Source organism: Thamnophis elegans, chromosome 11 (genome assembly GCF_009769535.1).
Source record: "Thamnophis elegans isolate rThaEle1 chromosome 11, rThaEle1.pri, whole genome shotgun sequence".
Lineage (NCBI taxonomy): Eukaryota > Metazoa > Chordata > Lepidosauria > Squamata > Colubridae > Thamnophis > Thamnophis elegans.
Genome location: NC_045551.1, coordinates 21,639,928 through 21,667,650, shown reverse-complemented (window position 1 = coordinate 21,667,650; position 27,723 = coordinate 21,639,928). Strand labels below are relative to the sequence as shown.

Here is a 27,723-nt window from a genome sequence, read left to right as displayed (position 1 = left end):
TGTGTCAAGGGCCTGTTACAGAAAGAACTTGACTGATATATCTCTCACTTTTTCTTGGGAATGAGCATATTAGATTCACTGTAGATATTTGGAACAGTCAGGCATGCTTGCTAAAATAGTACCTGATGTAACCCAGCAGTATGCCATTCAGAGCTTTATATGTTCTAGCTAGCACTTTGAACTGGATCCATAAGTTTATTGAAAACCAATATAGCACTCTTAAGATGAATGTGACTCTAATGTAGTTAGCTTCCCCAAGTAGCCATCTGGCTGTTGCATTCTAATTTGCTATAAATTAATTTAAAGCATTTAGACATAGGAGAACCTACTACCCTTCCTGGAAATTAGTTGTATTGTCAGAAATATTATCGGAACAAGAAACAAAATTAACTTTCTATAACTGAAATGCATTAATACTTATTTAAATAATGTGGAATGCACTAATCTGCCTCTTAACCAAAGATGAACAATCAGAATTTTGTATCTAATTCTTTTCCTTTATAGAAATGCAAATATGATGAACCAATTTATGAAAAAGAACTGAATGAAGAGGAAGAACTTGAAGATGAAAGGTGAATAAACAAATTTAACCTATAAACAGGCAGCTCAAATTACTGCATGGTTACTTAAATCCATTAATCTTCTATCTAGGTATATAACTTGAAAGACAAGTGTATATAGTGCATTCAGAAAGTATTCAGACTCCTTTCACTTTTGTCAATTTTGTTATGCTGCAGCCTGATTCTACAGTTGTTGAAATTAATCTACTTAGTACCCCATAATGTCAAAATGAAAACAAAATTTTAGAAATGTCTGAAAATTTATCAAAATGAAAAAACTAAAATATCACATTGGCATAAGTATTCAGACCCTTCATTGAGTACTTTTTGAAGCACCTTTGGCAGCAAATACAGCCTGGTGTCTTTTTTGGTATGATGAACTAGCATTACACACTTGGATTTGGGGGGGGGGGGGGTTTGCCATTCTTCCTTGCAAATCCTCTCAAGGTTGGATGGTGACCATCGGTGGACAGACCATCGGTGGACAGTCCCTCCAGAGATGTTCAATGGGGTTCAAGTCAGGGCTCTGGCTGGACTACTCTAGGACATTCACAGAGTTTTCCCAAAGTTACTCCTGCGTTGTCTTGGCTGTGTGCTTAGGATTGTTGTCATGTTGGAAAGTGAACCTTCATCTCAGTCCGAGGTCCTGAGTGCTGTGGAGCAGATTTTCATTGAGGATATCCCTGTACTTTGTTCCATTCAGCTTTCCCTCAACCCTGACCAGTCTCCCAATTCCTGCTGCTGAAAAACACCCCACAGCATGATGCTGCCCCCCCCCCCCAAATTATGCTTCATTATTGGAATGACATTGGCCAGGTGATGAATTGTGCCTGGTTTCTTTTAGACATAACGTTTAGAATTGAGGCCAAACAGTTCAATCTTGGTTTTATCAGACCACAGAATCTTGCTCCTTACAGTCTGCAAACTCCAAACGAGCTTTTATGTGGTTTGCACTGAGGAGAGACTTCCACTGTCCATAAAGCCCAGATTAGTGGAGGGCTGCAGTCATGGTTGTCCTTCTGGAACTCTGCCCCATCTCCACACAGGATCTCTGGAGATCTGTTAGAATGACCATCAGGTTCTGGTCACCTCTCTTACTAAGGCCTTTCTTCCCCAATTGCTCAGTTTGACTGAGCAACCACTCTTGGAAGAGTCCTGATTGTGCAAAACGTTTTCCATTTGAGAATTATAAGGCTACTGTGCTCCTAGGAACCTTCACTGTGGCAGAAATGTTATTGTAGCCTTTCCCAGATCTGTGCCTTGCAATAATCCTGTCTTTGACCTCATGGCTTTTGCTCTGCTACAGGATTCATTGTCAGCTGTGAGGCCTTCTATAAAGAGTGTGTGTCTTTTCAAATCATGTCCAATCAATTTAATTGACTACAGGTCAAGAGAAATGGGAGGCACCAGAACTAAATTTCAAGTGTTGTTACAAAGGGTCTGAGCACTTATGCCAATGTGATATTTGATTTTTTTTTTCTTTAAATAAATTTTTAGGCATTTCTAAAATTCTGTTTTCATTTTGTCATTATGTGGTACTGAGTGTAAATTAATGAGAAAAAAATGAATTTCAACAATTATAGAATCAGCATAACAAAATTGACAAAAGTGAAGTGGGTCTGAATACTTTCTGAATGCACTGTAAATAGCAAAGTGTAAACAATTTAATACATGTAGAACATTCTCTTATTTTCTCTATGTTTAATTGATTACTCTTTAATAACTATATAAGCTGCTGAACTTTTCTTCTGATAAACTTTATATATAAAATACACACACACACACACACACACACACACACATATATACACAAACATACATACATACATACATACATACATACATACATACAGTACACCTTGGTCTTAATCATATCTGCTTGGAGATATGCCTCATAGGTTTAATAGAAATTACTCCCTAACAGAATTGCAGCCTCATATTGTTAACATGTTAATTTTCATTAGTTAATTTCAAGAAGGAATAGCAAATAAAATTGTTTAAAATGAAACAAACTGTTTGATTCACTGTTAATCTGATTATATTGGAAGGCAAAGGTTTCATGAAGAATGGTTGCTAAGAGAAGAAAAGGCTCAAGAAGCTTTCAAGATCAGGAAGGAAAAAGAAGAGGCAGCCAGAAAACATCAGGAGGAAGAAGAGGTATAGTGTATCTTTTGAAACAGTGAAATAGATTCCTAGAATTAACTTTTGAATCTTCAAACATCATTAATGCCTTTATGTCAAAAAGAGAGCAACACTCAAATTGTCATGAAGTAATATTGATAATGCAGCATTATATTTGGAAGAGATGCTAAAAGAATAACAAAGGGAGCAGTTATGTTATTTGTGATTTAAGTTGCTTATAGACATAAATTAAGTATGGTTGATTACAATGAAATATGATCAGTCTTTATTGAAGTTATTTTGTAAAACTATAGTTATATTTCTATGCCAAGCCCTTAAATGTATTTTTTTTTTAAAATATTTATATACCCATCTTATATCAAACTTTGAGTGTTTCAGCAAGTAAAACAACACCAATTAAAAATAGCATAACACATATATACCTACTAAAATGATAAACATTAAAAACCTAGCATCACAGTTTTGCTTCCAACATCATTAAGTCATCATTAAATGTATTATTTTGTTATGTTGTTGCATTGCTTTCTTTTCAATAATGCTTCTTTTTATATTTATAAATAAAGCAAACATAATTGGTGGATGTTGTAAAATTATGAGAATTTCCATGTAATCAAAACAACATGATAGCATATTTGACAGGTAGAAAAATAAAAAACAAATGGAGACCAACCCAACTTTCCAAAAGAAGGGGTGGTACTTTGTTATAAAGAGCAGAAGGAAAACAAAATGTAAGAATGTTTTTTTTTTTCTGTGTATGGCTGCTTCTGTCATTGGAGATGCCAAATGTTTTGTTTATGGCTTCTCTTCTCTTTTTCCTCCGTATGACTTTACCTATTTGATTTCTTCTGTGCTGGCTTTGTGGTTCATCCTTGCCTATGGAATAAGCGGACAATTAATTTAAGCAACTTCTGTGAAGCAAGAAATCCAAAAACTATAGGAATCTGGAATCTAAGCATATCAGCTACTTCAGTAGCTCAAAAATAAGCCCTTGAAACAGGACTCCAATTTTCTTTAATTTTGTTTTCCTCTGCTGTTTGTAAGACATTGGGTGGGCTGTCATGTTTTCATTGTTGCAGACGTCAGATTTGCTATTATGTTGCTTTTCTCTAGCTATGTGGGAAAAGTAACTTACAAAATTTATCCACATTGAAAAATCAAATAAATTTGAATTGGTTCAAAACTAGACATCTAATTAATTTTAAGGAAACAATAATTAATTTAATATGATGCAACAATATTTGTGCACATTAATTTGAAATGAATTTTCTAGATAATAAATGGTTGGTTCTTTTTTTAGCAAAAAATAAAAGAAGAATGGGAAAAGCAAGAACAGAAAGAACAAGAGGAAGAAGATCGAAAACAACAAATGAAGAGAGAAAGAGAGGTGATTCCTGCTCTAGGAGGATAAATCCCATGCATATCCTCTCATTGTACTCATAAGAGTCCTAAGTTACTTCAGTGAGATACCAGATTTTTAAACAGAGATTTGAGTTGGAGAGTGCCAATCAGTTTGTTCAAAGAAATCTCATTTGGAATAGGTCATATGACTAAACTTTTTTCCAAGAAATAGTCTGATTCCTGGGTAGTAATGTTTCAAAGGGAGAATATTAGACAGCAGATGGGCAGCCAGAGAAGACAGGGAAAGCAGGAAAGGATGATCGGGAGGCAGTTGGACTAGTGGAATATATTGTGTAGGCACAGCAATGGCAGCTGATGGAAAGTAGGGGTTGGGCATAGGTAATGTTGGTGGTTAAGCATGTCAGTGGGATATGCTGCTGAATGGGGAGAAGGGGGATGGTGTAAACTGACCATTCCATAAAATCCCTCCAGTTCCCTGTCGTTTTGTTTTGGCTAATTTTGGCCAACAATAACCTAAGCTTTGTTTCAGCCAACCTGCTGCTCTACAGAATGGGGGTTTGGCAGAACTTATTGAATGCTGTGTTTCTTTTGAGTTCAAAACATAACACACTTATGATTCTGACTTACTAATTCTAAATTAAGCCATTATGTAAATTATTAAACTAATGTACTAAAGTGTAAAGGGACTGGCTTTCACTTTAATTCAGTGTTAAATTGGAAAGAATATAGAACTTCTCAAATATATAGTATCCTTTTTATACATTTGCTTCATCTTGATACAGCTTGCAATTACATGTTTTCTGAGGCAGAAAGAAAGAAAAACCACAAATTTGCAGTACCCTTTCCTTGGTCAATGGTTGTGACCAAGCTACCAGCTCTATTCCTATATTGGTAAATTAAAAAACTCCATGGCTTTTGGTACAAAAAGCAAGTAGACTTCTTGCTAAGAGGATGTAGATGCAGGAAAATTATGTCAGTTACATAAACTTTATTTTAAGTTTTAGCAAATAAAGATTAACCTAGTTTAAAGTTCTTAACATGGAATTATACTGTTGCGATTCCTTAACTTTTTTTTTCACTTAAAGATCTTGCAGTTCATCTTTACCTGATTTATTCATCAAGACGTATCTTTTTCTATAGCTTGTTAAATGATGTGGGGGACATATTACAAAGGTTTATTTTATAGGTTATACTTTATAGAATCTTTGAAAGTAAAAAGTGAATATGTCTATTGCTCATTTCTTTGGCAAAAAAAATGAGATTTATCATTTTATACTGATATTTAAAATGTTTTGAAAGAGGAGCTTGGGTCTTAGAAATAATTGAAATACACAATTATTCATAAAATTTGGTGCTATAAAGTCATATCTGTTTTCAATTTTTAATTCCAAGAAGTGTCCTGGATCCCAAATGAGTCCTATAAGCTCTCTTAGAAAATAAAAGCTAGTGCTGTTTCAGAGAGTGACCACAAAAGGTAAGAAGTGCTGGAAGGTGTGATAGGGAGCTCCCATGGCAGCTCTTTTGTGAATGAGCAACATTTCCAAGTGGCCATTTTGCCTGAGCATGCACAGCATAATCCAAATATGTCCACAAACCCTGAAAGGTTAAACCTACTATTGATCTATAGAAGCTGAGCTGGAATAAATAAACCTGATATTAATGTGAACAAGTATTGGGCTCAGTGTGAATATAATTACTGAGGAAACAATATAATTGAATGATTTTGAGTATCATTGGTTACAACTGAAGTTCTTATATATAATGAGAAATCAGAAGCTGTTGATTAATTCTTAATTACCCTTAGTGCTTAGGGTTGTGGCTTTTTTAAAATACACTTAACAATTTTTGATATACCAGTACTCAACTTTATTTGCAACTCTAAGCTTTGCTATTCAGATATTATTTGCTCAGTTAAAAATGCAGCAATCAATGCAACTAGTGAAGTTGGGCATTTTTGACCTTGTAATTACCATTGAGAAAGTTGAATATAAATCAATGTTTCTGGTACATAATTTGCAGTTTTTGACATTCTGATACTTGTCCCTTATAAAATACCTACATTAGAAAGGGAACCAGTCTCATCCAAATTCAAAAGATTGATGCAAAGAATTCATAATATATTTAACTCATTGCAGAATTATATATAATATATATACATATACATATATACATACACATACATACATACATACATACATATACATATATAAACTAAAAATCAGAATATCTTCTACACTTCCTTTAAAATGTTTAGGGCTGTGTTTTAATTGTTGACAAAGGGAATGCGAGTAGATGTGAAGGAAATTATTTAAAATATAATTGAAATGCTTTCTCTCTCTCTACAGTATGTTATATGAGTGTGTACATACATGAATACACTATATAAGCCTTTTCTCAGTTGAACTAAGTAAAGCAATACTTAAAGCTGAGCATTTTGATCTTAACTAAACAAATCAGATGTCAGGATTCAAAGTTTTTACTAGTTCTGTATTTGCACCATTTATAGGATGCCGTGCAGAAGATGTTGGATCAGGCTGAAAGTCAGGTATGTTTAGAGCAGGGCCACAGGTTTTTAGCTAATGAGAAATGTGGTTTGTAATTAATAATTTGCATAGGCAAAGGAGTACTGCAAATGCAGAAATGCTATCAATTTGAATTTCTGTAGTGGATTTTTGGGAGATGATAAAGAGAATTAGTGGTTTGTTTCTTTTTGATGTGTTAAATGTGAAAACTTACAACTCTATTTCTTTTTGTGGAAAGATATATCTCTTTTTCAAGGTGTTTTGTACTGAAATTTAGTAGTTTAATCTGGACACTGGGAAAAGGCATTAGGGAACATATGTGGGTTGCTCAGTCCTACTTTAGAGATAATATAAAATGGAACAGTGATACATATTTAATTATGCTTTGTATCAGCTATTTCAGTGATAGCGAACCTTTTAGGGACGAGTACCCAAACTGCAACCCCAAACCCACTTATTTATCACAAAGTGCCAACACAGCAATTTAACCTGAATGATAAGGTTTTACTACTAGTGGTGGGATTCAAATAATTTAACAACAGGTTCTTCCTAATACGTAGTGGGCATAGCTGGGGATGGTTATGTGATTGAGAGGGCGTGACCAACTCTACCTCACTCATGTGGTGGTGCCTGTATGAGACAGGCAGGGTTGGGGAGGAAATCCAAGGGTCTCTGGTAGGGGGGGGGAGGAAAGAAAGATCCAACCTGTTTGTGTGTGTGTGTGCACGTACACAGGCGTGTGTGTTTATGTGTGTCTGTGAGAGAGAGCACACTGCTGTCAGCCCTGATATAACTCTCTGAGATTGGATCGGATCTTTCTCTTTCTCTCTCTCTCACACACACACTCACTCACAGACACAGGTTAGATCGGATCTCCCTTCCTCCCTCTCCGCTTTAAGCAGGCTTAGAAAGTCTGCCAGGCCTGGCATGCAGCGGATGCTCCTCGCTCTTTGCCTGGCTTCCCTCCTCTGCTGTCTCCTTGGTGCTCACTCACATTCTCCCTCCACAGTCTAGCTTGACGCAGGGTGGCAATGCAGCTCACATTGCCTTTTGTAAGTCCACTGTCGGTGAAGCTGGGCACGGTGAGGGCTAGCTTTTTGCCTAGCTTTGTCTGGCTGTCAGGGAGGAAGAAAACGGACGGGGACCTGGGAGGAAGCCTGCATCAAGCTAGACTGGGAAAGCTGGTTGCAAGAGGAAGAGAAGCAGGTGATCCAGACCCAGATGCTCCCCGAGTCCCCAAGTCCCAGAAACAGCAACCTCGCACTCTCCCCTCTCTACTAGCCTCCTTCTTCACACAGGATCACCCAGCAATGGGAATGGAGAGGGAGGAGGTGGCAGTGTTCCTGTGTGCTGCTGTTCTGTGTGCTAACACTGCTGTTCATTCTTCGCACGTGATCACCCAGCAGCGGGAACAGAGAGGGAGAAGGCGCAGCAATGGTCACTAGCATTGAGGGGAGGAGTGCCACACAGAAACAACAGCATGTAGGAAACAGCGCCCCCTCCTCCCTCTCCGTTCCTAGCTAGGCAAAAAGCCAGCCCTCACTGACATCTATCTTCACCAACAGCGGGATTGCAAAGGGTAGTGTGAGCTGTATTTCCACCTGTGTCAAGCTAGACTGGGAGGGAGCGAGAGCGCAATCAAACCAGTGGTGCTTCTTTCCAGCCTTCGCCCAAAGCCACGCACTGCACCAGGAGGATGACCCACGTGTACCTTGGCAATAGGACTGTTTCTCTCCACCCCCTTTTCCTGTTTTCTCTGCCGGATTGGTGCAAGGGGATGAACCTAGCTTTGCTGCCCATTGCAACTAGGAATCTCAAAGCTGAGAATGAATGCTTGTCTTGTAGCCAGTAGCCCGGTGCTAGATCGGCCCCCTGCAAACTCCATGTCTCTCGAGGAGCCTGGCTGAACTTTTGCATGCAACTCGCTGAGGCGGAAGATGGGGTGGAGCTAATAGGTGGCCAAGCTAATTGTCTGAAGAAGCCTAGCTGGCCGGCAGGGTGGCAGGGTATCCCAACACTGGCAGCTCTATAGGAAAAGAAACTGCTTTTTTTTTTGACAAGACGACACAGGGTCGCATTGTGGCTCTGCCGTAATGGGCTTCAGGAGGAGGATGGGATCCCATCTCCCTCATGTGAAGCATGTGAGTGAAAAAGTTCACTCAATCAGTTCCAACTTCGTGAGAACTTTTTTCTTTTGCAAGAAGTTGGAATTGAGTCAAACACTGTGGAGAAACACAACTGGAGCTGGGCTGGGGCAACTGAGCATGTTCTCAGAGGGTTCTGCATGCCACAGGTTCGCCATCACAGAGCTATTTAATGCAAATACTTTTAATAAATAATAAGATGCAAATAAATATTTGTTCAAAAGCATGCAAATGCGAGTAGATAAATAGGTACCATTTTTGGTGGGAAGGTAGCGTTCCAGGCATCTTGGTATAAAATCATGATGGCCACATGACACGGAAGTGTCTTCAGACAACTATGGCTCCCGGGGCTAAATCAGAGATGGGCACCACCCCTAGAGTTGGACAGGATAAACCTTTACCTCTATTTGGAACAGTGGACATATTAGTTGAAATGCTTGGTGAAAGCATTAACATATTTTAGTGGTTATGTATATCAATATAAATGAAGGAATAAGAAAATTACATATTACCTAATTCATATGGGCACATTTTGGATAGCTTTATTTGATCTAAAGGTATGTCTTCAGAAGTAATATCAGAAATGTCATAAATTCATCAGTGAGTGATAATGTCTTTTAGTAGGGAATTATGTCTGTCTGAATATTTTGTAACATAGATGTGATTGTTTAAAACTATGTGGAATGTAATGAAATTTAATTTAGTGATGAAATGTTATTTTCCCTTTATTTCGTTATATTTAACCAATTTTGTTGTATTTAAGTACAATGACAATAAAGATTATACTTATTTAATAAAGTTAGTGATGTTTTTATAGAAAAGCTGATTTATTAGGTAAATGTACTCATCAGGATGCATTTATAAACTTCATTTTTTTTTATTATACTGGTATTGCTTTTGGGAAAAAAAACACAGCCGGAAAATGGAACTACTGGCACAATCCTGAGCCCCCAGAGGATATAGGCACTGAGAAAGATCGTGCTAATTGCCCTTTCTATAGTAAAACTGGAGCATGCAGATTTGGAAACAGGTAATTCAATCCCAATTGAATAATTAAAATAACAAGTAATGGTTTTTTCTACAATGTTAATTAATACTTAAACATTTTAGCTTATATCTGAAAGATGAAATTTAGTCACTGAAAGATATTCCATCTTGATACGAATATTCACCAGTTTTAATATATGCACACACTTTTTATTCATATTAACCTATGACATATTGTGTTCCATCCTTTTCCCCAGGAATATTGGTAATGTTGTTCTTGCTTTGCTGTTAATTTATAAATAATGTTTTATTTTAACTTACAATAACACTTTTAATGTTGTACATTTGGTAATGCATAGAATGACAGCTATTGCAATGTTTTAATAATTATTGATGGGCAATCTTCTTCACGTGGAAAAGTGATTCATTTCTCCTCCTCCCCCCTCCCTTTTGTGTTCCTCTCCAGATTAGCTTTCATGCACATCATTAAATGGGTAGTTCTGCTCAAGGAGCAAGGAGCCCATTTTATGTATGAAATTAATGTGGGGTATAAAGTTACTGTTGCTGTGCCGTTTTTATGAACAAGAAGGTGTCATGGTTGATTAGTTGATTAATTTCAGAAATTTTATACTGTTATTCAGTAACAATAAATTTAAGTTTTAGTGTTTTAGTTAATGGAAATTCACTCGGAACAGTTAAATGGTGAATAAGTAGCTCTATTTTCAGGAAAGATTTTTATTTAATAAATTCCCTTTTAATGGTATAATCTGACACTCCTATTATTTTCCTTTGGATACTTTAGTGAAAGGCTTCAGTACTGGGTCCTTAGAATAATAAATTCTCATACAAAATCTGTGACAACATATTTTTAGACCTCTGCTATATTTGTAGCAGGTGATGTCAGCCTCAAGCCACACCTCAGGGAATTAGGGGCGAAACACCATATTTGAATGGTGCATCTAAGAATTAGAAAAATGTATTCAATTTTAAAGATATAATCAACTGTATTTTATTTTATGTGTTACTCAGAATTATTGTGACAAAATTATTTCTATAATATTTGTTCTGGAACTTATGCAGGTCTCCTCATTCTTTATCTTTTCTAGCTGAAGACAAGTTTCAGGATATTGCATAAAATAAAGGAATTGATCCATACCTTTTTAACTGAGATTTTTAATAGTGAGATGCATGAATCTAAATGTAGTTCAGGACACTTTATAGACAAAATAAATCCTATATCCTGAAAGAAAAGCATCATTTAAATGATCCATATATGTTCTTTTTATATCTTTTGACTGGCCAATCTCTCATCACAAGCTTGCATTCTTGAAGACACTTTGGAAATGGGCAGCATGTAAGGTAGCACTTCAGATAAATAGTTTATGAAGTAATGTCTTTTCTCTCCATTTCCTATCCCAAGTGAAAGAAGATTTTGTTTATCTGAAGCTTCTGTGTATGCTACAAGAATTAGGGAAAAAATTGAGGATGACTAATAATAACTGGAGAGTTACTTAAATCAGTGGGTGGGACTCTATAAGTATATATTTAATAATCCAAAATTAAAATGTCGGTTGCTCCAAGAATGGCTTTAAAGTAAGTGATAAATGTTGCTAACATTTATAGTTCACTAGGCTTAATGTTCTCTTGATCAGAGTTTTAGTAGGTTCAGTACCTTTTTCTTTTTAATTGTAGGTGTTCCCGGAAACATCATTATCCAAGCTCTAGTCAGACCCTTCTTGTCAGGAAAATGTTTGTTACTTTTGGGATGGAACAGTCTAGGAGAGATGACTATGACACAGATGCAAGTCTAGAATACAGCGAGGAGGAAATTTATCAGCAGTTCATAGATTTCTATGAAGACGTACTTCCTGAATTCAGAAATGTGGGGAAGGTGATACAATTCAAGGTACGAAAAGACTTTGGTATTTTCTGCATGCCTTAGTTGTGCATTTATAAACTGAGAAATTCTGGAAAATGTAGGATCTCAGTCTTGTGTGAAAGAAGTGGGGAGGCAGAATAGGTTCATATGTTGGATATAAATGACTTTATGTGCTTTTTCTTGCTGAAAAAAATCTGACAAGTGATGCCCCTAAGCCAAACAAGAGTGAAAAAAATGCTGATCCTCTGGTCAGTTTATAAGTGGAAAATAAGGAAGCATTTTTGTCTCCTTTTCTGCCTTTCTGTGTAGCCTTGGCATATTAGTTTCCTTAATGTCTTCTTTGATCCCAACTCTCATTGTCAGGTTGGTATAACTTGGACACATAAGGAACATTTATAGTCTGACTCTATTCCAGCAAGAAAAGAGCTAAATGACCCAGTTGGTCTTAGGTCAAGAAGGTTTAGCTGAATGCCAAAACAAGTTCAAGTACCTGTTGAACTCTTGAGGAATGTAGCAAAATGTTAATTTTAACAGTGAATCAGAAATGGTTTTGAATCTTACAAGCTTACCATCTACTTATGAAACAGCTGTTTGCTTACTAAGATAAGCTAAAAGTGAGCACACAACCAGTTTATAGCTCTGAATAGGATGATGAAATTAATGAATGCTATGAGGATTAGTTTTTTCCAGATATAGTTTGAATGACGTTTTATCTTTTACATAGGTGAGCTGTAACTTTGAACCTCATCTTCGAGGAAATGTGTATGTTCAATATCAGTCGTAAGTATTTAACAATAAACAATTTAACTTAATAAAGATCTTACAAAAAGCTTTAAGGCAAATAATTAATGGGTTCAGCATGTCAGTGGCCCCTTTTGAGCATTAATTTCCTAGAACTCTGGCCTGTTTTGTAAAAGATCTGCAGTGGATTATGTGAATGGGAGTTCCTTCACAAAACCAGGAACCGTTCCTTTTTAAGATTTCCTATCGCACAAAGAATTTTAATCATATTCTGATCCTTCCTATTAAACATTAGGTTAAGATAATTCAGTGCCCATTTGCTTTGACCTTCACGGGTAATCCTTGATTTACAACCAGTCACTTAGAAGTTATAAAAGATATTTATGACCCAGATTTAACAATCCGAGTCCATTCCTCCCCCTCTCCGGAATTTGGGCACTCAGCAACCTACCCATTTACATATTTGTATCCTGTGGTTACATGCCATGATTCACATTTCTGCCAAAAACCAGAATTTATTTGTTTTCCAGCAAAAACTGCCTTAGTGAACAATGGGTTCACCTAACAACTGTAGTGTTCATGACGGCTGTGTTTGCTCAGCAACTGTTGCAAAAAGTTATAAAATTGGACAGTCACGTGGTAACTTGCATAACAACTGTCACAAGTTATGACCATAACGGCAGGTGTGAAGTCGATGACTACTTGTGTAGGACGAGGCATATCAAGATGTTTTGTTTGCTTTGCAGTATCTTGTTTTAATGCTTCTAGTTTCATGACAGTCTAGCAATATGTTCTCAATTTGATTTTTAAAGAGAACAAGAATGTCAGAAAGCTCTCAGTTTATTCAATGGCCGGTGGTATGCAGGGCGGCAGCTGCAGTGTGAGTTATGTCCAGTAACAAGGTGGAAATCAGCTATTTGCGGTAAGTCAGTGGAACTCTTGATAGTTTCTGTCTTTGTGATAGGGGTTTGTTTTGCATTTTTGCAGTGAATCTGCCTAAATATCAATATTTCTAAACTGAGTAGGCTATAATATTGAGGTTTCTATCCAGCAGATTGCTGAGGTCATGCCATAATCTTTCATTGATGAGCTCTCTAGGTCTAAATTGGCGTGTTTCTCTAGGACTGTAATTTAGTATGATAAAATGCAGCATATTTAGCTACTGGTGTATTATTGAATATACTGGATAAATATCTCTCAGATACATGCAGAGTTATGTATGCGATATTCCAGAAAAAACTAAAAATTTTGAAAACACCTTTGCCTAAATATTTCAGTTCCTTGGTTGATTATATGGATTATATGAATGATGAAGAGGCTTTTTAGATGCCTGTAATATTTTGCAGGCATAGATAACTCACAGAGTGTACTGAAAGGAAACATAATCTTGATTTCAAATTCAATAACTATTAAAATAAATCCCTTTTCAGGTTTGTTTGAAAGGCGAATGTGTCCAAGAGGGAAGCACTGTAACTTTCTTCACGCATTCAAAAATCCAAATAATGAATTTTGGGAAGCCAACAGAGATATTCACATTTCCACTGACTGGGCTAAAGAGGCAAGTAAAAACTCTGAAAGGAGAAATAGATTGGGGTACTATGAAGAACATTATAGCAGATCAAGAAGAAGGAACAGTCAAAGTCCCAATCATTCATACAATAAAGAAATGGCGAATCTGAAAGAAAAAAATCTCATCATAAGCATAAGAAAAGTCATGTTTCTGAGAAATTGGGCAGTCGTGGAAGGCAACAGTCACACAGTAAAAAGAAAAGACGGAATCGCGACAGGAGCCTGACATGTAGTCGTAGCAGAAGTCCATCTCCTACAAGAAATAGAGACAGAAAGACATCTAGTAGCAAAGGAAGGAATAGCTGAACTTGCTGGAGAATTACTTTTAAGACTTGGATGTGTTTTGAAAAATATTATCTATAGTTCTATTAGATCAGCTGTACATTGTTGTGCCCTAAAATAAAGTTGTTATGCACTACCCTATCTTAAAAGTTTTGCAATAAATTATAAGAAAAAATGAAATACATTTCCTGGGACTTGTTTAATTAACGTGCTATGAAAAATGGATGTTCTTTTTTTTAATTCTTTAGCTAAAATAAGTATTGTGTTGCAAGTTAAACAACTGGAGCAACAAAAATCTTTGGCTTACACTTTGTTTATAAATAAGTGCATTAAATAAGTCTACTATACTTTCACGTTTGTACAAAATTACATTTTAATTATATTTCCATTCAGCACTCTCAATACTACAAAACACCCTAAGAAAAACAGTACTTTGCTAGAATCACCAGCATCCAATATTAGCATGCTTTTTCCATCCTGCTGCTTTCTAAATGTGATGGTATATCTGACTGAGCTGGCCATGGGAGTTGTCAGACTGCTGTAGAGTATTAAATTTGTGAAAAGCTTTCTTTTATTCAGTCATTTTAAGATTAGCCAAAGTCAGCTTGGTGCTGCCACCTGCTGTGACCTGAACACAGGTAATACCTGTGGATTACAGTGGGCATCTTTTCTACTTCACAGCTTTAATTTTAATAGAGCTGTGCAGTGTTTGCAGCATGCTTCTCAAATCATTTCTGAAGCACTCTACTCCTTCAAAAAAATAAGAGTTTTTGAAACTTTACAAAAGAGTTATGAATACCCACATCCCCAAAATGTTGAATTCCTTTTTGTTAAGGAAGCAGATGTGAAATTTGGCTCAGATTTAGTAACCCCACCTATAGTAAAACTACTGCTTACAAAGCAACTACAATTTCATATATTGCAACATTTTTTCTAAATAAGTATACTTCATTCTATCATAAGACTATAAAACTAGAAAATGTAGAAAATCAGAACGTGGTATTACAAGATTTAACAAATTTTATTATAAGACATAGATTTTGCGATTTGCACCTTTTTTCTTGATTGAATCATTCTTCTGCATTAAAATCCTTTATCAGGTAAGCTGCTGCATTATCTCATGAAGTGACCTGTAGCTCACAAAAACTTATAATAAAATTTTAAAAGATGCTACAAAAGTCATATTTGGCTACCATAAACTAACATGGGTCTCAGCTGGCAAATTTTTATTTCAGTTTTCAGAAACTGGTATCAGTAAGTTTAACATTGCTTTATTTCCAAATATGTAAAGCTTTATCATACACATATGGTCCATATATTTATCATTGCAATGGCTAGATTACTTCCATGCACTGGCATAACAGAAATGAGCTGACATTTAGCAGCCCCATACTTTTTAAAGAAATTGTTAACTCATTGCTACAATGATTTACATGTCTTAATAACTTACCTTTAAAAGAAGGCAATATTGGTATAAAGTAGTCTGCTTACACAAACATTCCATAAGTTTTTAAATACACAGGCACAGTACTGGAGTAAAAATGGACATTTATTACAACTAAACCAATGAGATACTACACAGTTTACCTTACATCACAATGCTTTTTAAACAAACACACAAGGCAACAGTGGAGACCTTAAACACTAAAATGTTTTTGACATTTTAAAATGTTAAGTAATTCCTCCCTATTTCAACCTCACACACAGCAAATGGACCATTCTAATGCCTTGTGAACTTCATTCTTCCAGTTCCCATTAAGTTAAACATAAGACTCCAGTGTATGTATTTCATGTAATCTTTACTAATTCCATAACGCTTCTATTGGACTCAGTATAATGTTTCTGATGTAGCATATTAATGCATTACAATATTTGAGAATATCAATTATAGCAAATTGACCCACCAGAAGGCAATTTAGTAGTTACATTATTGAAGAGGTCTACATATGAGAAAGTACACACAAGCATATGTAAAGCAACCTACTTCCAGAAATAAAATGCTCTGAACGAAGTTTGCTTCAAACGTATTACAGTATATTTAGCAAAATTCACATGAGGATGAACAAAATATGGCTTTGTAATATCCATGCAGTCTTATGCTATGCATATTTAGAAGTTGTATTTTGATATGTACTACATCATAAAAATGTGCATATGCATACCATGGCAGCCAAAAATGTGAACAATGCACTATGATTAAATCTAGAATCTAAGGTGGAATATTAATGGGCAGCTACAATTAGTAATATAGCTGTTCAAATTGATTTCAAACAGCAGATAATACTGTAACAGGTAGATATTTTCTAACAATTCATTTTTGTCAAGTGTGTTTCAATATTTGAATTTATCATTTTGAAAAGACTTTCAGTACTTACACTTAAAAAAACTAACACTTTTATATAACTTCAATTTACATTCCCTTTGCAAAATATTAATTCAAGTTAGAATTTTATTCCAAGGAATTTTTACAATATTTATAACTGAATTTTTAGAAATGAATCTGCCATGACAGCTTACAATAGTTTGACTTGGAGATCTTGATATACTTCTTTGGTATAAATAAAATACGGTACTTGTTTAATCTTCTGTGACAACTTAAAAGGACTTAATAAAAATCTTTGGCTATACAAAGCCAAGTTAACACATTTCACATTACCACATGTAATAGTTTTCAGCATGTAACACAAATTACACTATTGGATACATTATGTTTTGGCAAAGTAATTCACAAAAATAATTATTCAAATTGTAATCTATAACTCAATATTTTAAAACTAATGTGGCTTAAATTGCTGTAAAATCCCCTTCCCCAATTTTAAAAACTTTGCTCCCTTTTTAAACTTTATAATAAATATTTTTTTCTCATAGACCTGAATATGAGTAGCTTAGCAGAACAATAATACTGACAAATAGCATCATAACATCATTAGCTAACATTACATGGAGGCAGTGAAGATTTACACTTATATGGGACACTGTAAAGACACCAGAAAAGATTTATGTCAGTCCAATCTCTTCAAGAACACTACGAGGGGTCTCTGCTTCCTGTTGAGAGAGAGAAAAAAGAATTAACAGGGTTTTGTTTGTTTCTGCCAAGCTAGGTATATCATAATTGGCCTGCTGCCAATTACCTCCAATAGACCGATTAGATCCCACAGATTAGGCCTCCTCCGAATTCCATCCACTGGCCAATGCCGTCTGGCGACCACTCGGAGGAGGGCCTTCTCTGTGGCTGCCCCGGCCCTTTGGAACGAACTCCCCGTGGAGATTCGAACCCTCACCACCCTCCAGGCCTTCCGCAAAGCCCTTAAAACCTGGCTATTCCGACAGGCCTGGGGCTAATGAGTTTTGTCCCCTCTCGAATGGTATGGTTGTTGTGTGTTTTTAAATTGTGGCATTGTTTTTGTTCGTGTTCTTTTTTTTCCTTATTTGTACCCACCCCCCCCTTGACTTGAGTTGTGAGCCGCCCTGAGTCCCCTTCGGGGAAAAGGGCGGCATAGAAATATAATAAATTCAATTCAATTCAATAATTAAGAAGTAAATTAATTTCAGGAAGTTACATCTCACCTTTTTTTAATAAATTGTATTTGATACACTTCCTGCAATTCTTTCCTCCTTTCTTTAGTCAATTGAATAGACTAGAAAGTTTCTATTATGTGAAATGCTTATCATTCATAAAGGAGAGAAGGCAACCTACATAAAGTTGAACTCCCACAGGCGCTAGCCACTTTGATAAATGTGAATGTTTGATCTGATTAAAGAATTCAACCAAAGTAATACTATTTGTGATAAAAATTGTAAATATTTAATATAGATGAAATATTTAGAAAATAATTGTAAAGGCTAATTAAAATGTTATTTTGGCTAGTAAAGTTAATGATCAATGTTTTAAATGTTCAATTTCAAATAAAATATTAAAGCAAGTTATATTTTCTTTATACCAATGTACTCAAAGCACAGCCAGTAATATTTGTATAAAAGCACTTACTTTAGCATCCTAAAAAGGTATAGCCAAAAAGAAAAAAAAGCAGAATTTTAGCAATATTTCCATATAAATGCAACAACTTTGTAAGAACATGAGAGCCCGCTTGGTCTAGTGGTTAAGATACCAGGCTAGAAACACCATGACTTCAAGTCCTGCCTTAGCCATGAAAGCCAGGAGGGTGACTTTGGGCCAGTCACTCTTACTCCAACTCACTTCAGTTGTCGTGGGGAAAATATGAAGTGGAGGTGTGTTGGATGATTGTCACCTTGAATTTTTTTTTAAAAAATAGTAAAGGTGGGATGTAATAAATAAAGAAATTAAAATTCTGAATTCCCAAAAGGCACTATTGTACACCTCTGAATTGTATTAACTAGCAGCAAGTGCTCCAATTATGAAATTATTGTGCTGACATATATAAATTTGATAACAGGATTGGATTTTATCATAATTTTGTTATGAAAAATAAGTTATTAGATTCATCATTCTGAAGATTCATCATTCAGCAGATATACTACCAGGGAATGCATCCTCATTCATTATGCAAACTTCTAAAAACAAGATTGGCTTAGAGGACGGACAGATGCCCATAACGGTTCCCTTTCAAGGTCGCCACTTGATTCTAGCAATTTCTCATGAAAGTTAAGAGTTGTAATCCAATAAATGAAATATAGCTGGATTTCACCTGCACTAATAGATATCTTTATATGAAGTCTAAATCAAATTGAGTATTTATTACGGCCATAGGCCAGCATAATATAAAAAGCTACACTATTTTTATCTAATAAGAACCTGCATACCCTTATAACTATGCATTTTTGCATCATAGCAGTAAAAAATGTGTTTTATACATTTTATAATGTACCATGAACAATGATACAGCATACCCTAAACAAGTCTGAATCTCAAATATTACTTGGGGAAAGTAGCTGTACCATTTAAGGGGTATAACATAATAACTCTTTGGAAATGTGTAACTTTTTAGAAATAGCTGAGTTTAATCTTTTATCAGATGGGTTTCATATGTCTGCAAATTAGAATTAAATTCCACAAATATGAATTATTTCACAGCAAAGAAATGGAAGGGAAAAAAGCCAGTCACATGAGAAGTGCATGCAATAGTTTATTACAGTCATGCCCAAAAAAATTCACAGTAATTTACAAGCATGCAGCTACATAAAGGTGCAACAATACTGCACCACTCCATTTGCAGCAGTTTGAAGAGCAGGACATTAAAAGAATGCAAAGCAGCATTTACCATGTACATTCACAGAAGCAATACCATATACATTCAGAGGGAAGGAGAGATCTGCAATATAAATGCTTCTTGCAGGCTTCCCAGATGTAATGGGAAGTAACATTAATTCCCTATTTGAAATGATTCTCTCTAGTATGCTGTATCTATATCTGATTATACTGAAGAAACCATTTTCTTTTTTAACTGTTATTTTGAAAGTCTAACTTTGTAACAACAGTCATGTCTCTCTTTTTATTATGACTTTTTGTTTTAGAATAAAATCAGGACGTTTTTTAATCATATACTTTGGTAGTTGCTTCTGTACATTTATGAACGTTTTTATTCCTATTGTAACATTTGGATCAGCTCCATACATGCATTGAAGATATCCATATAAATCTACTCTAAATTGAAATTAATGGAATACTACATGCAGAAGGAATACTTTATGCACACTTTAGAGACTACAAGATCAATGTACTTATTTTTTAAACTTATTTAGCAGTGAAGCAAATCTTTTTAATATACATGTATCACAATTTGTGGCCTTCAGGGTTGTTTTTCATGATAAGTTTAGAAGGCGCTATTTAGAAAACATTTTGTTTAGTTGGATACAGTGTATGTTAACATCAGTGGATTTCTATGTGAAAGCTGCGTAAATTAGATTTATATACATTTTGATAGAATACTGTACCATGGGGTTGAATATTTAAATGATAAAGTGAAGCTAAGCAAAATATTTCAAGCTAAAGTTTTACATGCTATGTCAAGTGCTGAGATAATTTAAATACTTTAACATGAAAATTACAGCATGCTGACAAAACATATGAAGAAAAACACACATTACATATGGAAGGACAAGGAAAAATACAAACAGCAAAAACAAAACATACAACTGTGATATACACTAGTTTGTTCAAGATGATTGAATTCACCAAGCTGGGGAAAAGCGTTCTGCCATGTGAAAACCAGTTCTAGCGCCTCTCTGTGTGCATGATGAATGAAGTCATTTAGTATACTGGGACATTAAAGTATTCATGACGTGGCTATAAAAGAAATGTATATTTTTTTTATAAACAGTACAGAAATTAGCATGCATATAATAAAACAAATGGATTTATATTACTTCCATTTTTCTCTATTCTGAACTTTTACAATTATATAATAATGATGTTAGAGGTTTAAGAAAAGATATTTTATTGTACTGGATGATTTAACAAACTATATTTAATATCCTGGGTGGTTTACTTTAAACTAAGTTTGTAACAATTGATGTGTAGACTGTTAGTTCCAGACATCAATCATTTTTTGCACAACAGTATGTTTAATTACAGAAAATAGAATGCATATGCAATTTGCACTTTGAACAAGCTATTTGAAAGATGTTTCTGATGTTGTATCAAATAATATTTAATTGTATAATTACTGAATTTTATGGCAATGTATGTAAACTACAATTAATTTATGTCTAAATTATATTTTTCTTCAATGCTGCAATTATAAACCATGTCTTTAAGGGCTGCAATCATAACAATAAACTCATTCTTTTTAGCTATTTTAAAAGTACCTGTATTAACATTCCAAGCTAGCTAGCTGTTAATCCAACTACTCAGGAACGGAGAATTGGCATCATTAGTTTCCTACATTTTTTCGTGCTTATCTTAAGAGCCAAAATAATACACCATTCATAATGCTAGTTCTATAAACTACTATAGAGACTATTGTTTTTCTGTATATAAGAATGTGAGGCTTTCAAGCATAATAATCAATATATAATGTTAACTATGAATATTTCTATAAGTCTATTTCAGAAATATAGGTTTTCCTTAAAATAATGAAATGGAAAGTATTCCTAAAACAGATATCCTAAGATTCAATAGAGAACATTTTATAAATTTCCATGTTAACTTGGCAAAGTACATTTTCCCAGACATCATATGAACATATTCAATTATCCTTGTCCTCCCCGACACATTGTAATTAATATATCCAAACTATATTAATATAACCAAACTCATAAAATTAAATACTCTCCACATGCCTAATCTTCTCCACATTCTTTCAATACTTATAAACTGGTATAGAAGGAATACATTTTTTCCTCCAGTTTACCTGGTTGACCTAATAACTACATCACCTTAATATGCATTTTCATTACATGGATGCTCGGGTTTTTAACTAAAAGTAGTTAAATAACACCAATTGGTGTCTAATGTATTTATTTACATTATTCTTAATTTGTTTTATGAAAATATTAGAAGTTATAGGTGAAACCTTGCTATGTAAAGGTTGAAAAGTGAAAATAAACTATCTACATTTTGTATAGTCAAAATCAAACACTTCTCAATTTTATCTGCTAAAAATCAAACTCAAGTGCAACATTTACCATCTTTCTAGCTAGAAACCAGGAGACTGAGTTCTAGTCCTACTTTAGGAACGAAAGCTGGCTTTGGCCAGTCGTTTTCTCTGAGATTTGTTATTGTGGGGAAAAGAGGAAGCAGCATATTATGTTTACCAGCTTGTATTATTTATTAAAATAATAAAGGTGGAGAATATATATATATATATATATATATATATATATATATATATATATATATATATATATATATATATATATATAATAATAAATAAATAAAATAAAATGTTTTCTGAGGTTTTCGCGGGTGTTAGTATGTAGGTCTCTAGTTGTTCGGGTTTTCTCCCGCGTAGAATTGGAGATGTCTTGGCGACATTTCGACGAAGTCTCATTCGTCATCTTCAGGCTGCTTCAGACTACTTCAGGTTTGGTGTTTCCAGGAGTAGTGGAAACACCGAACCTGAAGTAATCTGAAGCAGCCTGAAGATGACGAATGAGACTTCGTCAAAACGTCGCCAAGACATCTCCAATTCTACGCGGGAGAAAACCCGAACAACTAGAGACCTACATACATACATACATACATACATATACATACATACATATATATACACACATACATATATACACACACACACACACTATAAACATATATAAACATATATAAACATATATAAACATATATAAACATATATAAACATATATAAACATATATAAACAATAAAAATAGGATTTGAAAAAAAAGTTTTTTTGGGGGGGGGGTGGAATCTATAGTCAGAACAAGGGAATCTGCCATTTGAAAATAATCCAAGGGGCATGGTGAACTGAAGACAACTCTGTAAAAGAATAGCCCACAACCGCAGTGGAAAAAGGAGCCAATTACTCCCCAAACTCCTCCCTGGATTAAGGAGAGAATTTGGGATGCCCAGAGTATTTTCCTGTGATAAGACTGTAAAACATTAGTCTCCAGTAGGTTTTAGAGCTTTGGGAGTCAGAAGAGTCAAATCTTGTCCAAGCGATGGTTCAGAGACTTCAAGAGACACTGGGTTCACCCACTACCTTTCTTAATCACTTTTATTGGAAATGGTTTGAAAATTCTTATGGATATTAAGAACCTTCAGAAGGACAAATTTTATTACATTAGGTGCTCCAACTCTTAGGAGTTTTGTTCAGCAGATATATTCTCAATGTGCCCAGAGAGAAATATCTGCCTTTACCTAGGGTTGAACTCACAGCCTCCTGATTGTGAGGTGAGAGCTCCACCTTTAGGCCACCCTATCCTCTTAGTTAGAGTCCACCTTAACTGGAAATAAGATTATGAAATAATTATAAGAATATTCCTGTAGTTTGTTTTAAATCCTATTAAAGTATATGAACATTTTGAATTTTAAGCGCAAGAAATCTTTCCCTGGGAAAATTTTCTGGATTGGGGAAAAACATGAAAAAAAGAGACCTTGAAGGTTGTTTACTAGAGGATATTTGGCAACAATATATTCAGAATTTTCTTTTTAGATTGTCCAATAGTATAAAATCGTGACCCGACAAAAGGGCGAACGACAAAACCGCACCTGACTAAACCACGTCGCTGATGTCATCAACGCGGCAACAACAGCCAGCGCGTCGAAAGAAGGGCGCTTTAAATAGCGCGTCGAAAGAAAGCTGATTTAACTTAAGGTAAGGGTTAGGTTTAGGGTTAGGTTTAGGGTTAGGTTAAGGGCTAGGTTTAGGGTTAGGTTAAGGGCTAGGTTTAGGGTTAGGGGTTAAGTTTAGGTTTAGGGTTTACAGCGTGCTTCTGTCTCCGCGCTGTTGTCGCCCTGTTGATGATGTCAGCGACGCTGTTTACTCGGGCGCGGTTTTGTCATTCGCCCTTTTGTCGGTGAACCATATAAAATGGATTCAAAAGAGGAGCTAGAAGAGAATGCAATGGAGAACCAGGATGTTTTGGATATGGGTGTAAAAATGACAGGGTCTAAGAATGATTTAATGAGATAGGTGGCATATACATATCAATATATACACATATACATAAAATATTGACACAGATGTTATGAAAACCAATTGATGTTTTAATAACTAAAGGAACACACAAATAATAAATCAAAATGGTTACTTATTGGATGTATAGATTCCAACTCAGAAAAGTAACTTGGACAGGTTTTCTTATTTTTTGACTTACAAAGCATATGTGTAGGAGTTTCCAAGAAAAGATAGAATGAAAAGAAATAAGCTTTTGAGACATTCCTCAAGACTTTTAAAACTAAAAAGATTTATAAAGTTGGCTTATAAGGTAGTCATTCCTGAGAAAATTGTTTAACCAGCTGAAACCTTCTTACGACAACCCACTGCTAAGAGCTTTTTCCATAACCAAGCCATTAGCTGCTTTTACTTAGAAGCTATGAAATTTTAAAATATATCACAATTAAGAATTATCCTATTGACCAACTGTTTTGAAAAATGGGATCAGAATGAACAGCAACCCCCTCTAGTGTTTGAATCAAAGCAAGAAAACAATGCGGTCTTGAATTCCCATTGTTCTTATGGTCAGAATACTCAAACATTTTGCATTTTATTCTGATGGAATTCTTCAATTATTCTGACTTTATTTTTTTCCAGAGGTCCAGTTGCTCCTGACAAAGCACTTTTGGGACAACCATAACTTGGATGACAGCGAATCTCTATATACATTTAGCTATACACTTTGGGATGAACTCCCTTCTAATGCTGTGGGAGTATGAACGGATTTCCAGAAAAAAAAATTGTATAATAAAGGAACCATTTGCACTTTAGTTTGAGATGCAGACAACACAGACTCATCTCTAACAGCCTATGCCTGTCTTCACTGAAGGAACAAAGGCAGAAAACATCCTACAGCTAAGAAGGCTCCACGCCCATTTGCACTATCATTATTTTATTTCAGAACTTTCAGAGAGAGATTATAAATTGTCAAGAATCCCTCAGTGATCTGTTTTGCTTCTTCAGATCTGTTCCAAACCAACAAGAGAATTAGTGGACAAGATAAAAATAGTAAGAATTATGGGAGGAAGTGATCATAATTCCAGGAGGTTCAAGTTATTATAGAAAGAGAAATTAGAGTGCAATTAATACATGCAGAAAGCTTAAATTAGTATTAGGGAGCAACCCATGGTCAGAAATCCCCAGGCCAAAGGATCTGCAGAACGGCTCCAAGAACACTTGCACACTATTCTGATTATGGAAAGGAGAGGTCAGAGTTCCTCTATTCCTATTTTGCTTCAGTTGTCAAATTAAAAAAAAGAGTGGCAACTAAAGAAATTGGCTATCATGACTAAATTATCTCTTCAGAAGCAGATCTATTAAATATGAATGTGCTGAAGGAACGTATGGATATCATTTTGGAGCATATATGATTTTAAAGAAATCATGGAGGATAGACATAATGCCAGAGGACTGGGAAGGTTAAATTGCTTTCAAGAAAAGATTGGACTGCCATTTGTCAGAAATGGTGTAGGATCTCCTGCTTGAGTAGGGGGTTGGACTAGATGACCTACAAGGTCCCTTCCAACTCCTGTTAATCTGTCTGTCTGTCAAATATCTTCAAAAAGATAACTGGTAAGTAGAGACCAGAGATTTTGACAACGGTACAGGGCAAAAGTGAGACACAGATTATTCAGCAGTTGGTTTGTAAGCAGGAGCTAATACAAGTTTAATTATAATAAATCATTCTATATCATCCTGATGAATGTCTTGACTTTTTCCTTTTTTAAAAAAAAAATGTCCTATTCAATTGCCATAGAAACATAGCAGACACAGCAAACCCTGCCTTTAGAAAACTATTCAATAAAGACTTCCATGAGATTCTAGTAGAGAATTATAAGAAAGAGATAAAATGTGATCAAGACATGCTATGATTATAAACAGTACCACTATCGGTCATTCTCAGCCCAACTCACCTTAGAGTTGTTGCTGAGGGAAAAATAGGAGGAGGAAGAAGTATCGGATATGTTTGCCATCTTGAGTTATTTATAAAAAAATAATAAAGGCATGATAAATAACAAATATAGATTTAGCTGAACAATCATATTACGTTAATGACTTCACATTAAGATGGAAACAAGTATCAACCAGCATACTAAAAAGCTCCAGTCTACCTCAATTTGTTCCACATATATAAAAGTGCTTGAATGAAGGATTAGAACATATACATATTACACGTGTAGATGAAGCAAAGTTAGGACATATAACAAACAGATGATAATATTAATGCTAAGATTCAAAAGTATCTTGAAAAATAGAAACAATGAGTGAAAAGCAGCAAAATACATTCAATTAGAAAATTGTAAAACCCTACGTTTGGGCAGAAAAAAGATGCAGTTTTATTCTTAATGAAATACCTCAAATTTCTATGTACTATATATATAATGAATACAAATAGCTACAAATATGACAAGCTAGCAGAGTTAAGCTCTTATTTTAAACCTGAAGAAACAAATTTCATAATCTCTCCTTCATTACAAATGTAGGGTAAGAGGTGAAGATCCTGTCAATCATCTAAGCAAGTATTGTGTAGGGGCCTATGTCAAAATCGGGAATAAATAATACACTTTCAGAAACAGTTGCATTCTCAGGTCATATTCTGGAAATATTCTGGCGCAATTGTGAAACACCAATAGAAAAGGCATGGTTTTTATAACCCTCAAGATGATGGGCATGAATTCTGTATCCAAAATACAGGTAGTTCTTGTCTTACATCAGCTCATTTAGTGACCGTTCGAAGTTATATCACTGAAAAAAATGACATGATCGTTTTTCACAATTATGATCATTATAGCATCCCCATGGTCATGTGATTTACATTTGGATGCTGATTCGCATTTATGACGGTTGCAGTCATGTGATCGTCTTTTGTGACCTTCTAACAAGCAAAGTCAATGAGGAAACCAGATTCATTTAACAACCAAGTCACTAATTTAACAGCTACAGTGATTCACTTAACAAATGTGGCAAGAAAAGTCATAAAATGGGACAAAACTCACTTAATAAATTTCTCACTTAACAATGTAAATTTGGGGCTCAATTGTGGTCATACGTTGAGGACTACCTGTAACTAATTCCATGGTCAATTAGGCCAGATGAATAAGTTTTCCATAGAAATGTGACTGCATATAAGGCCTACTCCTACAACCTCTTATATCTTTGTCTTATATTTAATTAGCATCACCATGAATTGAGTTTTGCATTCTTAATTTCATCAGGCATGCCGTCGCAGAACACTTGTAGTTAATTTTATATCTATGTTGAGAAAAAAGTTTAAAAGCCTGTTTAATTATATTTTTACAAAAGCCATGTGTGGAAAAAACATAAAATAGCTGTGAATAAGGTATAGTTACTTGTTTTCTTGTTATTCTATGTTAACCAAACAAATAATTCTATACCTTAATGCCAATCCATGACTGTTAATAAATTTTAGTTATCTACAATACTACAGTTCTAATTACTGTAGTTCTTGTTTTAATAAAGTAATTTCATGAAGTTGATTAAATATTTTTAAATAAAATAAATAATTCTACGTATTAAGCTCAGTTATCATGGACAGAAGTTAAATTACCCATTATAAATATCCTTACTCAATAGGAAAAAATGTGAAATGTAAGTAAAGTAATTATTATGAGGGGTGTGCAAAACAATGATTTTAAAATAAGATTTTAATATTACCACAAGACTTCCAAAGTAGTTCTGACCTTACTGGAAGTATTCTAAGTTTAAAAAGGAAGCCATGCTGCTTTCACAAAATTTAAATGAAGGCATTTATCCAACAAGAAATTGAAATACTTCCATCCATTCCTGACAAATGTACCTTGATGATACTTGGAAAAATGTGAGAAAAAGAAAAGAGAATAATCAATATTCTTGTCACAGTATAAGTAATAACGTTTACTTCAAATTCTTCGTTGAATTAATAGTGGGAGGCATTTCTCTTGCTT

At 34.8% G+C, this 27,723-nt stretch overlaps 2 protein-coding genes across 5 annotated transcripts in view; one reads left to right on the top strand and one right to left on the bottom strand.

Moving 5' to 3' along the window:
• Nucleotides 1-103: 103 nt before the first annotated feature.
• On the top strand, nt 104-16,233 carry ZRSR2 (zinc finger CCCH-type, RNA binding motif and serine/arginine rich 2). Its single transcript, XM_032226851.1, is given in 12 exon segments — nt 104-127; nt 505-572; nt 2,609-2,717; nt 4,000-4,086; nt 6,568-6,606; nt 9,643-9,655; nt 9,658-9,757; nt 11,407-11,620; nt 12,318-12,373; nt 13,147-13,256; nt 13,765-13,992; nt 13,995-16,233. Coding segments are annotated over 12 exon segments (1,263 nt in total). The 3' UTR covers nt 14,210-16,233.
• Nucleotides 15,999-27,723, bottom strand: part of AP1S2 (adaptor related protein complex 1 subunit sigma 2) — a 29,382-nt gene continuing 17,657 nt past the window's right edge. For 2 of the 4 annotated variants that reach the window (XM_032226192.1, XM_032226190.1), the window contains one exon: nt 15,999-17,230. Coding sequence is in view for 2 of the 4 variants with exons in the window: in XM_032226190.1 (XP_032082081.1) it covers nt 17,183-17,230 (48 nt within the window). In the remaining 2 variants the exon portion in view is untranslated. Of the gene's footprint in view, nt 17,231-17,840; nt 20,451-27,723 lie in introns of those variants that run through there. The other 2 variants (XM_032226193.1, XM_032226194.1) reach the window with 1 other exon arrangement.